At 40.7% G+C, this 18641-nt stretch overlaps 1 protein-coding gene across 1 annotated transcript in view; it reads right to left on the reverse strand.

The window, feature by feature from the left end:
• Positions 1-15710, reverse strand: part of LOC101851106 (coiled-coil domain-containing protein 170) — a 17869-nt gene extending 2159 nt beyond the window's left edge. Inside the window, exons 1-8 of the mRNA XM_035968350.1 lie at positions 15298-15710; positions 13303-13311; positions 11266-11492; positions 10587-10662; positions 9501-9569; positions 6696-6767; positions 3530-3677; positions 356-443 (exon numbers count right to left, since the gene is read on the reverse strand). Of these exons, the coding sequence (XP_035824243.1) occupies positions 356-443; positions 3530-3677; positions 6696-6767; positions 9501-9569; positions 10587-10662; positions 11266-11482 (670 nt within the window). The 5' untranslated portion in view covers positions 11483-11492; positions 13303-13311; positions 15298-15710. The remainder of the gene's footprint in view (positions 1-355; positions 444-3529; positions 3678-6695; positions 6768-9500; positions 9570-10586; positions 10663-11265; positions 11493-13302; positions 13312-15297) is intronic.
• Positions 15711-18641: the final 2931 nt, after the last annotated feature.

Consider the following 18641-nt stretch of genomic DNA (forward strand, 5'->3'; position numbering starts at 1 on the left):
CCCACCCTCCCCGTCTTCAAATCCCCTTGTGTTTTTTTTTCTATTTTCTAAGTAGGCCTGCCTGCACTGTGCGAAAGAACCAAATGTCTAAAATAACCACTCTTCTCCCCAACAAAGGAGTCGTCGCCTTGGACAGGTTTCCCTGGAAACCAAGAATGTTTGTGAGTGCTCTTGGGTCCTGCTGGGGAAATAATTAATACGGTAGTTGTACAACACATACTGCATGCTGTACAGTGTGGAGATGTTGTATTACAAAATACAATTATTATGATGATTATTATTATTATAATTACTCTACAGCACGCACTATATGTTGTACAACCATTATTTGAGTGTAGTTTCAAAAAAGAATTACCCAGCTCCTGAGCCATGCGCTGGTTTTGTCTCTGGACCATCAGAGCCGTCTCCTGGAGCAGTTTCATGTCCTGCACACACATCTCACGCTGGAGAGTTTGGGGAAGCGGGGGGGGGTGGAACAGAAAAACGAAATGAAAATCTGAGACAACTGAGTTTAGTACGAGTACAGAGAAGAATCACAGAAATTGATATACAGAAAAGTGGGATGACATGGAATAACATCAAGAGGCTAGCCCAGGATAGAGAAAGGTAGAAAGTGTTTGTCCATGGCCTATACCCTGGTGCAGGGTGAGAAAGGAAATGTGAGGCAATGTGGTGGAATCAGGCTCTCGTCAATTTTTGGGCATACTGAGTTATTGGTATCATCTTAAAGCTTGCTCATTTGTCTTGCTTTCAATGAAAAAATTTCCCATCCATCTTCAATAGAAGTGGAGATATTTTGATTTGAAGGAGGTGGGGGTCACCTGATCTAAGAGGTAAAATTAGCGAGAAAATGGCCGCCAAAGTTTGGTTAATTTCAAATCTGGAGAGTCCTTGGAAACTGTAAATTTATATTTTTGTGCCTTTAATCAATGTTTTCGGTGAAATCCTCAAAGGAATGTGTTTGTAAATGGACATAAAAGGTGTTGAGCCAAAAAACAGAAATTTGATAAAAATTGCTAAGCAGGGAGAAAACTGCTGTTTTCTTCGATTTCATTATTTTGACGAGAGCCTGATTCCACCGGGCTGCCTCACATATGATGATGATGAGTACAAAGAGGTGCACTGATGTGACAAAAGATCATCTAGTGGAGCTAGTCAAGAGCAGGTTTGGTTTTTGGTGGGGGTTTTTTTTTGGGAGGGGGGGTAAGTGTTCTACGACGCTCGCAACTGCATACGGTCATATGAGCGCGCGGGACACATAAAACATTTTCAATCGGTAGATAATTTTGAATTTTGCCCGGGTGGTGGCCGAAGCCTATTCTTATCGATTTTGGATCACCAAGAGATCTTTAACGAGCGCAACTTGCACACGAGACCTCCGAGGTTTGTTCCCCCTTGTCCGAGAAGGCTAAGGTAGAGATCTTTCCTATTAGAAGATCAGGGGTGTGGCTGAAAGAGCAAGATTATACCAATAACTCCAAAGGACAGATGATGAACAATGCCCACCAAAAAAAAAAAAATTTCAATAGAATTAAAAAGAGGAAAAGTTGTGGGTGGTGAGTTCAGACAGACTCACTGGTGTGATTACAATCATTTAGTCCTTGGAAAGAGCAAGAGTGACAGACAGAAATGATAGACAGAAGGCCAGTAATGAAGGAGGACTTACTACTGCAGCTCTCTAACCATCCACAAAAACAAAACCAAAAAAAAAAGAAATAAAAATATAAAAAAGAGGGGAAAACTTTATAGAAAGTATAAGCTGTTTTACCCCTCAAAGGGAAATAACTCAGTACAATATTGTTCCTCCTGTAGTTGTGACAAAATTGTTTCTCTGGACTTGATCAATCGGTGCTACTGAACAGAGGACTGCACCAAAGCCCCTTTATACCACCAGCCACACTATGTCGCCAATGTACTACTGAACAGAGGACAGCACCAAAGCCCCTTTATACCACCAGCCACACTATGTCGCCAACTTCACGCTTGTCCCAACGTCCGCAGTGTTGCGGGGTTTGACTAGAAATGGGACCAAAAGTGCTTGTAAGGAAAGCAGAAATATATATGAAAAAGGATAACCTGTTGTGAAACCGAGGCGTTCTGTCAATAAACACTCACAGTTCATTATAGTGCATGAGTTTTGAAACTGCACTGTTAGTTTGGTTGATTTTTCTGTAATAGATCACAGGCAATGAACACACACACACACTCACACATAGCCCAACCCTAATATTTTTTATCACCCATAAAAGAACTGTCGGAGCTGCCTTTTTCTCAGATGACCAGCGTAGCTGAACACAGCGTCTGACGATACCTCAATACAGCAAAGAGTCTATATATCAAGAGAGGTCACTTCTCTCTTTGAGCCAATTAAAAAAGTGTCCTCAAAATTCGGTGGCGTCCTCTTCGCAAAAGCGCACCTTTTGCGAACAGAGTTATCCTACTTGAGTTAACAAAATCAAAGTGAAACTAGCAAGTTTTTGAATGAATTTCGGAAGAACGCTTTTTAAAAAATGGTTAAGCTGACAAAAAACCTCTTCCAGAGGAAAGGGTGATTGTTTTCTTCGTTTAATTTGACTTTAGAATGAAAGGTGAGAGGTCATTAAAATATAAAAAACCTAAAACTCCGCACTGAACGAACCCGAACTGCTGATGAACAGCGGTCGATCTGCGCAAGCAAGGAGGTGCTATTCCTATTCTTCTTCTGGAAAAACGAAAGAGAGCTTCAAAACAGACTGCAGTGCCATCTGAAGCAAAGAGCGAACTTCCTGCGGACACTTTTTTGGCTGAGTGGCCCATCTTGTTATTTACTATCTTTGAATACAGCGTCTGACGATACCTCGCTTTTACCTTTGACCTTTTATTGCTCTTCAGTTGTTTCTTGTTTTTGTAAAGTGTTTTACGGCGTTCGCAACTGCATAAGGTCATATGAGCGCGCGGGACACACCTAATTTTTTCAGTTGGTAGGAAATTTTGAATTTTGCCCGGGTGGCCGCTGAAGCCTACTCTTATCGATTTTAGACCACCAAGGGATCTTTAACGTGCGCAACTTGCACACGAGCCCTCCGAGATTTTTCGCCCTTGTCCAAGAAGGCTAGGTGTAGATCTTTCCTACCACAAGATCAGGGGTGTGGCTGAAAGACAGCAGTAAGAAGAAGCCAAGGAGTAGCAGTAGAAAGGCTGCAGAAAGAATCAGGAGCCCAGAGGAAGGGGCAAAGGAGGTGAGGTGGTGGGGGCAGAAAGAGGAGACGAAAGCAGACAACAGAACATTGCTAGAGAGCAGGAAATGAGGTGAAAGGAGACAAATTTAGAGAAGAAAATTTTTCGGTCGCTACCCGGATTCGAACCCGGGACCTTTGAATGAGAAGTCAACACCTTAACCTCTTGGCCACGAGAGCCCCCTTCAGTTGTTTCTGTGTCATTGTGTATCTTTGGTACTTTCAATAACAGAATTTTACATCCTTGGCTAACACTTCGAGCTATTCTCCTTTCATCTAGTCGACTACCAGACTTTTTTCGCGTGTCTGCTTACATCCATCTGACATCCCGCGATCAAGTCTTGCGTCTTTTTCCTGATGGCCTGAAGGTCAAGGGGCGGGTGCGTGATGTACCTGGACATTCCGTAGTTCCTCACGTCCTCCGGGACGTCCTGAACAGGGAGGACCAGATTGGTGGCTAACCTGTGGGTAGAAGCAACGATACGTCACGTCACGCTCATCAGATAAATGTGGAGGATGCAGACAAAATGATTTACTTTTCGAATTCTGGTCCTATGGACACAGATAGATATAAATATCAAAGTTATAGTTAGGTTGATATAATTTAGCATATGAAATGATTTAAGGCATTAAACTTAGAGAAAAATACATCATTTAAATATTTACAAACTTGATGTGTTTATTTTCAGCCTACATCTCCATTCGCGGATTGCAAGAAGTAACTCATTTTGTCAGCACGCCTCACAAATGCCTAAGTCATTTTTAGCTCGTTTGAGAAAAAAACCCAGGTTTCTTCCAACAATTGACTCTGTCAAATGCTTGAAATTTTTTTTACATTCAATAGATTTTATATTTGGATTATTCTTTTGTTCAAGTGAACTATATATATAACCAAGCTGGCTCTGATCTTCATTTCAGAACCAAAAACTCTAAACCGGCCAAAAATGACTTACGCAATTATCTTATTATGGGTGTGACATTATATCGGAATTATTGACGGAATCGGAACCTGGAGAAGAATCACAGAAATCGATGTACAGAAAAGTGGGAAGACATGGAAAAACATCAAGAGGCTAGCCCAGGATAGGGAAAGGTGGAAGGTGTTTGTCCGTGACCTATACCCTGGTGCAGGGTGAGAAAGGCAATGATGATGATGATTGACGGAATCAAGATTGCTTGTGAGGGGAAGGACGACTGTAGTTTATTGTCTTCTTGTAAAAATCCAGAGGATCATCTACTCTCCCAACTTTTATTTTGTATTGGCAAATGCTAAGTATGTTTATTTTTTAGAGGAATTCTGTACATTCGTAACATGTGACACATTTATTTTTGGGGCTCGTTAGCTTGCTTGAGAGAAAGAGGGACATAAGACACAATAGTAAAAGAAATTGAAAACTAAGTGGCATGCCTTACGCCATTGTGATTGGTCATCAAGGTTGACCACTCTTTGCTCTCCCCATTGTGATTGGTCATCAAGGTTGACCATTCTTTGCTTTCGCCATTGTGATTGGTCATCAAGGTTGACCACTCTCTGCTCTCGAGATTGTGATTGGTCATCAAAGTTGACCACTCTCTGCTCTCGCCATAATTCATAAATCCCCCCCAATTCAATGTCACTAAGTGGCAGTTCCCCAGGGATGTAAACAGGTTTTGAAAAAAAAAGACGGAAAATATACGATGCGCGCGCGCATTGACTGAAATAAGAATACAGTGAGACTAAATTATATTTGTGAGATGTGCTGACAAAATGAGTTACTTCTCACGATCCAAGAATTGAGATATTGGCTGAAAATCGACACTGGGGTCAGATTTATAGATTTTCAATTGATGCCATTTGTTCAAGTTTACTGTGTCTTTTACTATTCCAAGCTCACAAATTGTACAAACTTCACCTATCAAGTTGATGTATCAATTTCCATAATGCTCAAATCCGAGAAGTAACTCATTTTGTCAGCACACCTCACATTTGTTTCTTTACCTCTTTTACAACAAATAATCACTATTTAGTATACATTGTATATATAATATGTATTGTTTATAGTAAACATTTGTTAAAAGCTGGGACCCAAATGGCAAGTCGGCCGGAAAAAACGGAAAAAGCTGGAAGATTTACATCCCTGGTTCCCATAAAGCATGGTGATGACTTATCTTCAGTACATGGACCCAACTGTCATCAAAGCAGTGAACAAATTGCCTCTGAAACTACCTTCAATGAGACGTTAATTCACTCAGCTCTGAGCCTGAGATAGTCGGGTTGCTCACTTCTACGCTGGGCCCTGAACCCGACAGTACCGGGATGGAAATTTCTACTGCTTAATAACGTAAACACCAGGGATGCCACTCAACTTTTTTGAAAATAGCTGAAAATCCACGCGCCACGGTCTTGCTAACATACGAATATCAATTTGAAACCCAAAGGGTGTACATAGAGAGAAATGACAAACAAACAGACATAAGCTGTGTTATTTGAACATTTGGCGAAGGTTGTGTGTGTGTGTATGTGTGTGTGGGTGGGTTGGTTTTCTTTTCCAACTATAGATTCTATCTCGATCTTAACGGAATAGCGGATCAGGATCAAAATATCGGAAAAAAGTGGAATTCCTGAAACACACATCAAATAAGAACAGACTATACTTTATAAGTGATCCCTGACCATTTCTTCATAAGAAACAGACTATTATTACAAGGGCAAAGGTTGCTTTCTTGACCTACAATTGAAAATAACGTAGCACATGATAACGAAGTGGGAAATGAGAACGAGTCTCGGTCTTTCATCTGAGCGACTTTTTTGTGTGTGTCGCTGACCTTTTTCAAATGGCAACATCTCAGACTATCAAATTTTGTAAACGGTAAATAGTCCATGTAGTGACTTAACAAATTGTGTGAGTATGTGAAATATTACAGCGACTGAAGTTGATTTAGAATTTTTTGCCGATTTTACCAAAACACCTTAAACCACTAGGCACAACCAGTAGACCGGGTCCTTAGCCGCCCCAGGGCTGAGTGATTTAAATGAGACCGTCGGCCACTGCAGAGGAAAAGTTCCACATCTCCCTCTCCCTGTCGCACCTCCCTCTCCCTGTCGCACCTCCCTCTCCCTGTCGCACCTCCCTCTCCCTGTCGCACCTCCCTCTCCCTGTCACATCTCCCTCTCCCTGTCACATCTCCCTCTCCCTGTCACACCTCCCTCCCTGTCACACCTCCCTCCCTGTCACACCTCCCTCCCTGTCACACCTCCCTCCCTGTCACACCTCCCTCTCCCTGTCACACCTCCCTCTCCCTGTCACATCTCCCTCTCCCTGTCACATCTCCCTCTCCCTGTCACACCTCCCTCTCCCTGTCACACCTCCCTCTCCCTGTCACATCTCCCTCTCCCTGTCACATCTCCCTCTCCCCGTCACATCTCCCTGTCACACCTCCCTCTCCCCGTCACATCTCCCTCTCCCTGTCACATAAGAAGACAAACAGCCCACGACTTACACTCTGGTTTCTTCCTCCCTATGCTCCATCTCTGTCAGAATCTCCTGCCATCTGCGACACTCTTTGTTGAGGCTACGGGAAATAGAAGATAAACTGTTGTTAATCACAGCACTACTAGTGCAGCAAACAATTTCATCATGACAATACTGCTGTATGGTGACAAAACGTCTTTTTCTTATTCAAGGCAGTTTTGAGACTGAAAGGCATTTTGTCAACACAGCCTGTTAAAATGTTAATTTATTTTTTAAAAACTAGTCAGTTTCACTCTGACTATTTCACACAAGATGGGTCCCTGATCAGACTTTTGATTTAGGAAATAAAAAGACTTGGCACCAAAAACGAAAAACGGCTTTTTGTCAACAGCCATAGGGAAGTGTTGCCATGGACACTGCTAACAGATTACAATACGATGTGAAGCTGAGGATTTTAAATTCAAACATGAAGTCGGTCCTGTTGTATGGATGTGGGGCATGGAACGCATCACAGACTTGTATAAAGAGGATCCAGGTTATCTTGAACAGGTGTCTAAGAAAGTTACTGAGGATCAGATGGACAGACAGGGTCACCAATGTGGAAGTGTTAAGGAAAACAAGACAGATCCCCGTCAGAGATGAGGTAAGAAGAAGGCAGTGGCGATGGATTGGACATACTCTCAGGAAGTCAGGCAGCTGCATAACAAAGAAAGTTTTGGATTGAAACTCACAGGGCAAGAGATCAAGGGGAAGACCTCGTGGAACTTGGAGAAGAATCACAGAAATCGATGTACAGAAAAGTGGGAAGACATGGAATAACATCAAGAAGCTAGCCCAGGATAGAGAAAGGTGGAAGGTGTTTGTCCGTGGCCTATACCCTGGTGCAGGGTGAGAAAGGCAAGGATGATGATGATGGTACGTGAAGCCACGCAGGAAGGAAATTGTACATGACCAAATACACACACACAAATAAACACGCTGGAATCAGGCGCTCGTCAGTTTTTGGGCATGTGAAGTTATTGATATCATCTGAAAGCTGATTTATTTGCCTTGCTTCCAATGAAATAAATATCCATGATGCATAAATAGAACTCAAGATATCTGCGATTGAAGGAAGTGAATTCGCCTGGTTTCAGTGGTGAAATAAGTTTGGAAACTCCATTGCTAAAGAGTCTTTGAAAACTGAAAAATGACATATTTGGTGTCTTTAATCAATGTTTTTAAGTATAATTCAGACAGAAATGTGTCTTTATATGGACATAAAAGAGGTTAAGCTAAAAAATAAAAATTCGATTAAAATGTCCTAACTGGCAGAAAAATGCCTGTTTCTCTGATTTTGCTATTTTGACGAGCGCCTGATTTCACCACGCTGCCTCACAAAACTGTTGTTAATCGCAGCACTACTAGTGAGCAACTTCATCATGAGAACACAGCCACACACTGACAAAATGCTCTTTTCAGATCAACAACAGTTTCCAGATAAAAAGGCATTGTGTCAAAGTAACCCTTTAAAAGGGCTTATTCTTTCGAAATTTGAATGCTAATTTATTCAAAAACTAACCAGTTTCACTCTGATTTTTTCACACAAGAAGGGTAACCGATCAGGCTTTCGATTTAGCAAATAAAATTTGGCACCAAAAATGGAAAAAGGTGTTGTATCAGCTAAGGGCATGAGAATTCAGCTAGAGACATGAGTTGCCTTGGACAGTGCTAACAATACGCACATGTGCAGCCACGCAGGAAGGAAATGCACAAACACACACACACACACACACATAGATCTATTTTGTGTCACGACGCGGTGGAATCAGGCGCTTGTCAGTTTTTGGGCATGTGCAGTTATTGGTATCATCTGAAATCTGATTTATTTGAGATTTATTCGAGATAAAAAGTAAAAAGGCATTTTGTCAAAGTAACCCTTAAAAAAAAGTCATTCTTTCGAAATTTGAATGCTAATTTATTCAAAAACTAAATACAGTTTCACTCGTAATTATTTCACAGATGTAGGGAATCAGGCATGTGCAGTTATGGCTTCCATCTCAAAGGTTCTTCATTTATCTTGCTGTCAGTGAAAAAAATACCCATCTATCTTGAATAAAACTCGTGATATAATTTGCAATTGCTAGAGGTGGGGATTGCCTGGTTTCAGGGGTTGTTGTCGTAGTTGTTGTTTTCAAATCCCTTTAGCTGCGAGCGTTTCGCTCTTGGCAGCGCAAAGCCTCCCTCAATGGTATCAGAGGTAAACTTAGAAAGAAAATGACTACCAAAATTTGGTGACTTCCAAAGCCTTAGTCCCTGGAAAAGGGCAAATTAACATCAGAGGTGTTACATAAGAGAGTAACAAACACAAAAAAGGAGGAGGAGAGGTAAGGACGACAGAGGTTTGATAGGAAAGAAGAAAAAAAAAAGGTAGCAAAAAGAAAGGTATTGAACTCAAGACAAACTGCAAATAATGGTAGTTACTTTAAGTTGTGTTATATAACGACTTACTTGAGTCTTGGAGTAGTAGATCAGGATGATAGTTGATGCTGGTGGGGTCCCACCTGCTGGTCGTCTGCTAGTTCTTCGTTAGCCGATGTTACTCGTTTCGGCTTCAGTGAGAGAATGACCTTCAGATTTCCCGCCGCTTGCACGAAATCACAGTCACGTGATACGTCCCTTAGGCCTACGTCACAATAGTTATTAAGGTGTGTTCACGCTACATGTCCTTCTATTCTTAAGGTGCGTTTACACCACAAGTTGTTACTTACTTGAATCACTGGGACCGAAGTCCAACAAAGTTTACAAAGTGACACAAAACACTTTTATATCAAATAAACAAACAAAAACTCACTTCTCCATTTGAGACTCCATTTGGGCGATGGTCTTTTCCATCTTCTCGTTGGCCGGATTTGGCTTCAGCCTGTGCAGAAAGCATTTCAGCTTTACTTTAAGACTCTGGATTATAAATGACTATAAATAGCGCCAAGTAAATCAGCCATTGCAAATAGGCCCTCCAGCAAGTTTGTAATCTAACAGAACTATCATGTAGTTGACAGTCCCTCAAAACTAAAGGACTAGAGATAAGAAAAGTCCAAGGACAAGAAAATTGTGAGAACATTAATAGTTTAGTTTTAGTAGAGGTTTTACGGCGCTCGCAACTGCATAAGGTCATATGAGCGCCAGGAGATTAGAGGTGTTACAAGAGAGTAACAAACATAAAAAAGAAAAAGGGGAGATAAGGACGATAGATGTTTGATAGGAAAGAAGCGGAAAACCTCACCAGAGCACCCGCCAACCACCCACGAGAATATTTTTACCCCGAGAAAACAGTAACATTGAATATTGAATGCTATATTGTCAGTACCATAATAAGACATTTATCTTTATTTTTAAATCAGAAAACAAAACAAACAAGGCATTTACAAATTACACGCAAAAGAAATGACACGAACACTGAGATAAAGTGAACATGAAGACGTACTGATGACATTTGATATTTTTTACTGCTATAAAGGGACTGACAGAGTTGTGGTTCATAAGATGCATGCTACGTATCCCATGGACAGCTAGAAAAACAAATGAAGAAGTCTTGGTTGAAGCAAATTGTAGAAGACAGCTTGTGACGAATATACGAAAGCGACAGGCAAATTTCTTCGGACACACAATGCGGAAAGAAGCATTGGAGAATATTGTAACAACAGGCAAGTTTGATGGAAAGAGAGGCAGAGGCAGACAGAGGGAAAAGACACTGGATAAGATGACAACATGGCTGGGAGCAGCAAGAACAACAGAGACCATTGCTGCAACACAAGACAGAGTGAAGTGGAGGTCTATGATCGCCCACGCCAGTCGGCAAGGCAAGGGATGATGATAAAGGGACAAGGAGATGTATGAGAACTCTATAAATCATCAAGCACGAGACTGAACAAATTCTCACTTTGGCTTCCCTGGCTCGTTTTCCTGAGACATTTGCCCTGACGCTGCACTCTCCTGACTTTCGCCTGAGGCAGAATCTGGAATTACAAGAGAGAGAGACAGAAAGACATTATAATGTAAATCAGACTTTGTTCCGTAATTAGATACATGAGACATAAAATACAGTAATAAACACAGTAAACTCTCAAAATCCCCACCCTTTATTCTTCTCTAAGCTCAAAGAAGAGATGCAATATCAAAACAAGTCAACAAAGTATATAGAATAAATTGAGTTTAGTGCATTTTTGGAGCTCACGTTTACAGCCAAAAAGTTGCTTGGATAGAAAGTGAAGGGAATTGACAGGATACTGCAGGAAAAACAAAATTTGACAAAAACATTATAAGTTGCAAAGCATTGACTGACTAGAACCAAAAATAAGGCACCTCAAAATGAAAATATGTAGACCACAATTAGCCTGACATTATATCAAACAGCTGTCAAGGACTATTTGATCTAAAATAAAATAACCTTTGCCTTTTCCTTTTATACTTAAATAGGTATGGACACAACAATCTGTAACCCTGACATATATTCTCCCCATTACCCTTACAACCACTGAGCTTTTAAAAAAATAATAAAACACACCTGGAAAATTGGATGCAGAAGCACAACAGTGTAAATAATTATTAACATTTCAAACCTGTGCTTTCAATTGCCGTAAATTCGGGATCCACATTTCCTGTAATGGACCTCCGTTTTGACGACAGGCTCGATCGCCTCTTCTTAGAGGGCTTTTCGGCTGCCTTCCCTTCTTGCATGTTCGACACATTTCGCTTCAGTGAGTCATCTTGCAAAGGCTGTATCTCATCGCCAAGGATACTTGTATGCTTTTTGGACCCTGAAGCCTCGGGTTCCATACTGGTGTCTGTAGAATGCACAAGAAATATATATATATACCCACACTACGACAAATGCCTCAACAGTTCTGGTGACTACGTGGAGAAGTAGTCATATATATATATGAGGTATTGAAAAATAAATCGTTTTGATTGGGAAAATTATTTCTTATAATAATTTTAAAACGGTACATACTTTCTGGACGTCCCTCGTATAACTTACACTAAGGCTACATTATTGTGGTGACAAAGAACACCAATTTCGGGTTTTTTTTTACTCTCGTGCACCCATCTCATGTACATGTTTTATATATACTTTTTTTCTAGTAGTACTTTGCATGCTGAACACCAATATATGGCTTTCATCTTTGCCGCAAATCAATAGTTATTGAGTTCTATAGATGTATGAAAACAGAACTACTGCAGTAGGATCAATGGCATTTTATTATAATAGATCTAATGGTAATTGTTTACTTTCTTGCGCTTAATTACAGGGGAGGACTTCCGTAACGAGCGACCATTCTGAACTGTTTTTTTTTGTTTTAGTAGAGGATTTACGGCGCTTGCAACTGCATTATAAGCTCAAATGAGCACCAGAATGATTTGAGATAAGAGAGTAACAAACATAAAAAAGAAGAAGGGGAGATAAGGACGACATATATATATATATGTTTGATCATTGATAGGAAAGAAGAAGCATTTTGAACTCTATGAATAACTCAATTACCACCAAAATCAGTACGGAAGGCCTAAAGCCAGTTCAGTAGGGCGCTATGTTACTACAAAAAAAAATGATGAAATCGCCCTGGTTTACGTATTCAATAAACAGTATTCTTTTAACTCCAGCGCAGTTTTGAATCATCCGGGGATGCATAGAGATTCGTCTAGATCTAGAAATCTAGGCACTGCCGGAATTAAACGCGAGAAAGTAAACAAAATAATTTTGCCAATCTAATATTTGACTTGTTTAACAACATACAGAGGGTTTCATGGAGGCATGGCCCTGACCTTAAAGGAACCTGGGGGGGTTCATGGAGGCATGGCCCCCTGACCTTAAAGGAACCTGGGGGGTTTCAGATGGGCATGGCCCCCTGACCTTAAAGGAACCTGGGGGGGTTCATGGAGGCATGGCCCCCTGACCTTAAAGGAACCTGGGGGGTTTCAGATGGGCATGGCCCCCTGACCTTAAAGGAACCTGGGGGGGTTCATGGAGGCATGGCCCCCTGACCTTAAAGGAACCTGGGGGGTTTCAGATGGGCATGGCCCCCTGACCTTAAAGGAACCTGGGGGGGTTCATGGAGGCATGGCCCCCTGACCTTAAAGGAACCTGGGGGGTTTCAGATGGGCATGGCCCCCTGACCTTAAAGGAACCTGGGGGGGTTCATGGAGGCATGGCCCCCTGACCTTAAAGGAACCTGGGGGGTTTCAGATGGGCATGGCCCCCTGACCTTAAAGGAACCTGGGGGGTTTCAGATGGGCATGGCCCCCTGACCTTAAAGGAACCTGGGGGGGTTCAGATGGGCATGGCCCCCTGACCTTAAAGGAACCTGGGGGGGTTCAGATGGGCATGGCCCCCTGACCTTAAAGGAACCTGGGGGGTTTCAGAGAGGCATATTTTCATTTGCCTTAATTAAGACTTTCAAACCAGAAATGAATGGCAGTATGAGTATTCCACATCATTATTACATCTTCCCCTTTTAGTTTCCAAAGTGATAGCGTCAAAATTAAAATGTACAAGGGAACAATGTCTTATACACATGTGGATTGAAATAGAGTTAGACTTTGCATAAATTGAATGTCCTGTTTATCACGAATGTGATATTCTGCACTGTCCAACCGTTTGTTATGATATATCCGGCACAGTTTATGAAGTTTCGTTCCTTAGCTAAAGGTGCAGCTGTCATACATCTTGACAAGAATTCTGAAGCAGTTTGTAGTTTCCAGTTCTTCTGTCTGTTTATACTTTAAATCCACACCGGCTGAAGAAGTCTTTTAGGCAACTGAAGTGTTGGAAAATATGCTCCTTCCTGTAAAAGTAACTTGTAATCCATCAGAAAAAATAAAAGTAAAATAAACCTATGACTGTTGTTAGTCTACACAGCAACTTAAATCAGGTGAGATCAGTCTACTATTCTCTATTTTGATTAGAGTGAAAAGAAGAAAAAAAAGAACACATCAACACAATACTAGCTCAAAGCACAATCTAGCTACACATTGGCTTTGAAAAACAGGCCATGAGTTTCACATCATTCGTCATGGTAACGTGCTGGCTTAATGATGGCTCTGCCGCTTCTGCTGAATTGCGGTGCCCGCACTGCAGTTGTAGACGTCGCTGGCTCCATGGACATGTGCGATGATGGAGATAGTGGGGGCTGCTCTGGAAGGCCTCCACTGTTACCTCCAGGCTTTGGTGGTTTGACCTTGCCTCTGAGGGGACTGGGGATTCTGCAGGCTGTATGAACACTGTACAGCTGAGCATCTTCCTTCAAGAACAGCTTGATTTTCACTGGTTTAGTTTTGATAGTATTTTTATCTAAAAGCTTCCAAACAGCGAATCTACCTGCGCTACTAGTCCCATCCTCGCGGCTCAGAAGGTCTTCCGGTGCTGGCATCACATAAACTGTCACTGCGTATTGTTTTCCTTTGCCTGTAAAGTTCATGGTTACCTTGCCATGGCATTTCAAAACACCGCCTGGGCTGCGGTATTATCTTGGTGTTCTGTAGAACAGGTCTCGGCTTTAACTCAGCAAACGTCTCTGCCGTTATGATTGAGACGTCTGCATCCGTTTCAATCTTAAACTGTGCCGACAGCTACCTCTTTGTTTTCCATGGCGTTTCATTCCCTTTCTAGTTTCTATTTATTGACAATATTTTAGGTATCTTCTTCTTCTTCATCTTCCACATTCACTTCGTTGACTTTCTTGCGTGGCGCAGTTTGGCAAAGTGATTCTTCTTGGAGCATTCTCCACATATGTTTTCCCATACAAGCAAAGCTGGACATTGTCTGCTGTGGGATCCCCCATAGTACTGGAAATTACGCACGTCTTGCTGGCCACTGCTTCCTCCACGTCCCCGCTGAGCGGATCCTCTGCATGGTCCCCCATGCACACTTCCACACTTGAGGGTTCTCTGGCCCAAAGGAGTGAACCGCATCGACATTTTAGCAATCTTTGCTCTTTGATTTGTGCCTTTGTTGCTCTTTCTGTGTTTGTCTTGCCATAGTGGCCCATAGTGATAGCTTTCTCAACCTAAGGGTTAAATCAGGCTCTAACTTTACTGAAGGAAGTTTCGGGAGGACTTCCGTAACGAGCGAGGACTTCCGTCGCTCGTTACGGAAGTCCTTCCTTGAAGTTTCTCCGACAACACTTGGTCGATAATATCCAGGACTAGATCTAGATCTAGATCTAGAAATCTAGATCTAGATATCTAGATCTAGCCGATTCCTAGATCTAGATTAGATCTAGATCTAGATCTACATCTAGATCTAGATATATATCTAGATTCTAGTAGATCTAATCTAGATATCTAGATCTAGATCTAATATCTAGATCTAGATCTAATATCTAGATCTAGATCTAGATTCTAGATCTTAGTATTAGATCTAGATCTAGATCTAGTCTAGTAGTAGTTAGTGGCGGTTGGTGGTCTGCTATGTTCAAAGAGGTAAAATTGAAGATTAGCAGACCACCTGCAGGGAATACTAGATCTAGATCTAGATCTATCTAGATTATAGATCTAGAAAATATTAACAAACAAGTAGGCTATGTGAATGCATTCAGACCTGAAGCGCTGGAGATCAATAAAAATGAAAGAAACTTCAATGAGACAAACCTTGCTTCCACTTCCACTTTCACCCGCCGTTTGTTTGAGTTTGAACTTTCGTTTTTAACGACGTTAGCCAGGGCCTAATTAGGTTAGAATGTTTCTTTTAAATAAATAATTTTGTATTTAAACTTCTAGATCTATGTATTACAGGAATCATATACAGTGAATAAAAATCATGGAATAGATTTTACTAGTTTTTTAGTCAGAACTTTCTGTCGGTTTTTAATCCTCATTCCAGATAAAGGAAAGTTGAGATAATAAATCATTAAGTCTAACATGTAGGTGAACAAATTTATCAAATGGCAATTTGGCAATCAAGAAATGCCATCCTCAGCTAGGCTATTTGTAAATAGCAAATCTACGATGGACTTACTATTCCCACACTACTGGGGATAGCTGCTCCTGTTTCTTTTAGTTTAGTTTTAGTAGAAGTTTTACGGCACTCGCAACTGCATAAGGTCATATGAGCTCCAGAAGATTAGAGGTGTTGCAAGAGAGTAACAAACATGAAAAAGAAGAAGGGGAGATAAGGATGATAGATGTTTGATAGGAAAGAAGAAGCATACCACACCAGAGCACCCGCCAACCACGCCTATCCTTATTTCTTTTATATGTTGATGTCCCGGCCAGAGCTTCTTGAGAATAATGACCACATTTTATTTTAAATTAGATCTATATTGGGTTTTTTTGTGAAAGAAGAATTAGTGCTTTCCGTCTTTTCTCTGTTTTTCAAGTACCAAATCCGAAATAGAAATCGGCGCTGATGGTTCACCATTTATTTTCTATGCTTGGTCGTGCAGATGCCTATATATACGTCATTGTCATTGTAAGACAATTTCTCTATTTTACAATACAGTGCCTTACATAACTTTTATGTCCTAATTTTCTATATTTTCTGGTTACCTATCTTTTAAACTTCTGTGTGTCAATCTGGCATGGTCTACCGTCAGCCCCTTTTGTTTTAGTTTCCAGTAAGATTTTTGCATTCATTGTTCTGCAATCGAAGGGTTCAACAACTGACAACAACTATACATGTACATGTATATTTGTCAAATCGCTAACCAATCAGCTGTTGTGATAAAAGACGTAAAGTCGCAAAAGGGCATTCTTCAGTTTGGTGTTCCCCAAGGTTCAGTTTTAAGCCCAATCCTTTTCACAATGTATACACAACCGCTTTCTGTTGAAATACGAAAGTATCAACTCAGCTAGCATTTCGAATAGCTACGCCGATGACACACAGATCTATGGCTCTCCATGTGGCACCGATGAATTCATTGAAAGACAGGAGAAAGGCATTGAAAGAGTGAAAAAAATGGAAGGGGGAAACAAATTAATGCTGAATGATGAAAATACAGAAACCATTTAGGATTTCAAAAAACCTTAAATTAATAATGACGTTAATAGAAGTCAGTTATAGAAATTGAAAATACTAGAATAATCCTTTTTTAACTTTAAGGTCAAGAATCTATAATAGGTATATTTTAAAATTCAGATAATATGTTCATGAACAACCAAGTAAATAATGTTATTCGATGTATGTACCTTGATCTCAGGAGAATTCGTAAGATAAGCACCTTATTTCAACCAATGTTGCATACACGCTCTCTTAATGTCTCCCTTTACACGTCTTGTCAAAACTTGACTACTGTAATTCTGTTCTGTCTGGTATTTCGTGTGAACGAATGAGGAAACTGCCAGTAGCCCAAAATAACACCGCAAGACTAGTGCTGAAGAAAAAGAAGAAAGATCCTATAAAAAATGTTAAAAGCTCTGCATTGGCTTCCAATTGATACAAGAATAATCCAATATAAAGTTTGTACTATCTGTTTTAAATGTCTTAACGATAAAGACCCATCTGATCCATCTGAGCTTTTATTATTTTTTTAAACACTGTATATGTTCCATCTCGTCAGTTACGGTCATCCACATATGTAAGAAAATTCAGAGCCCCTAGAATAAAATTACGATCTTTTGGGGAGAAAAGTTTCTCATTTTTTGGCCCCAAAATCTGGAACACCTTAATTGTGCGAGACGTTGGATATTGCCTCCCTGATCAGCTACCTTTGATAAATTATACAAATGTATATATTATATGTATTGACAATATTGAAATCTATTGAGTCAGAAAAACAAAGTTTTTAGGTATTATTATTACTATTGATGAAAGGTGTGATTGGCAAGATCATATATATAAGATCTAGTTCTGAAATAAATTAACTTGTAAAAATGTAAGGAACTGCAATTTTGTTGAAAGTTAGACCCTTTTCAAACAAAGCCCTTTTAACTCTTAGTCGGAAAATGTTTTTGGCTTATTTAAACTATTGTTAAATTTAACTAGCCTATGGAACAGTTTGGACGAAGATTTAATTTACATTGATAATTTATAATTATATCTTTTAAAAAATGATCCCAAAAAACTCTAATCAGCACAACAATAAAATTTTGGATATATTATTATTAAGAGAGAGAGAGAGAGAGAGAGAGAGAGAGAGAGAGAGATAGATAGATCGTCACTGTGACCGTATGGCGCTTGTGTTCTTTGTATTATTGTAAAGCGCACCGGGCACTTTGTAAGTGGAAATCCCCTACATAAGTGAACTTTAATTATCATGCATTTATTATCACCAGTTTGATCCAGCATGTTAACCCAGTTATTCACGCAATTACTTCTATCTAGCGGAAACAGGAAACTCGGTATGTGGTAAAAACGGGACCCCAGACTCGTGTACTGATGGCATTTGGAAAAGGGCATGACCATCGAAATTTAGTGGTCTGGGTACCTCAAAAGAGGCTACGGATAAACGATCACCAAATGTCACAGAGTGGTTAACGCAAAATAAGCAAACTACGGCCACGTGGAATCACGACACCAACTCAAGTGAATTTTCTGAGGGTAAAAACACAAATTTACTCAAAAATCTGGCACAGACAAGGTTTCAAGACACCGTGGAAGCAATTTATTTGTACCCCCACTCATTGTACAGTTGTCACAATTTTCCACTGGTTCTCCGTCGTAAAGTTTATTTGGTCATTGTTGCCGGTGTGAGTTCCCTTGCAAAGAACAATATGTTGGAAAAGTGGAGCTGCTCCGAGACGTCTAAAACTGCGAGGCAACAGGCTTTGCTCTATACAGAACGGTGTCTGATACAGCACAGAAAAGTACCCAAAGTCGCTCCACCCCCAACCCACCCACTCACCCCCACACTTGCATTACACACGCGCGGGTGCACTCGCACAAAACACACACACACACACACAGACTCTCTCTCTCTCTCTCTCTCTCTCTCTCTCTCTCTCTCTCTCTCTCTCTCTCTCTCTCTCTCTCCATTTTTTCACAATCTACATGTACTTTGTA

This window comes from Aplysia californica, unplaced genomic scaffold (genome assembly GCF_000002075.1).
Source record: "Aplysia californica isolate F4 #8 unplaced genomic scaffold, AplCal3.0 scaffold00053, whole genome shotgun sequence".
In the NCBI taxonomy this organism is placed as follows: Eukaryota; Metazoa; Mollusca; class Gastropoda; order Aplysiida; family Aplysiidae; genus Aplysia; species Aplysia californica.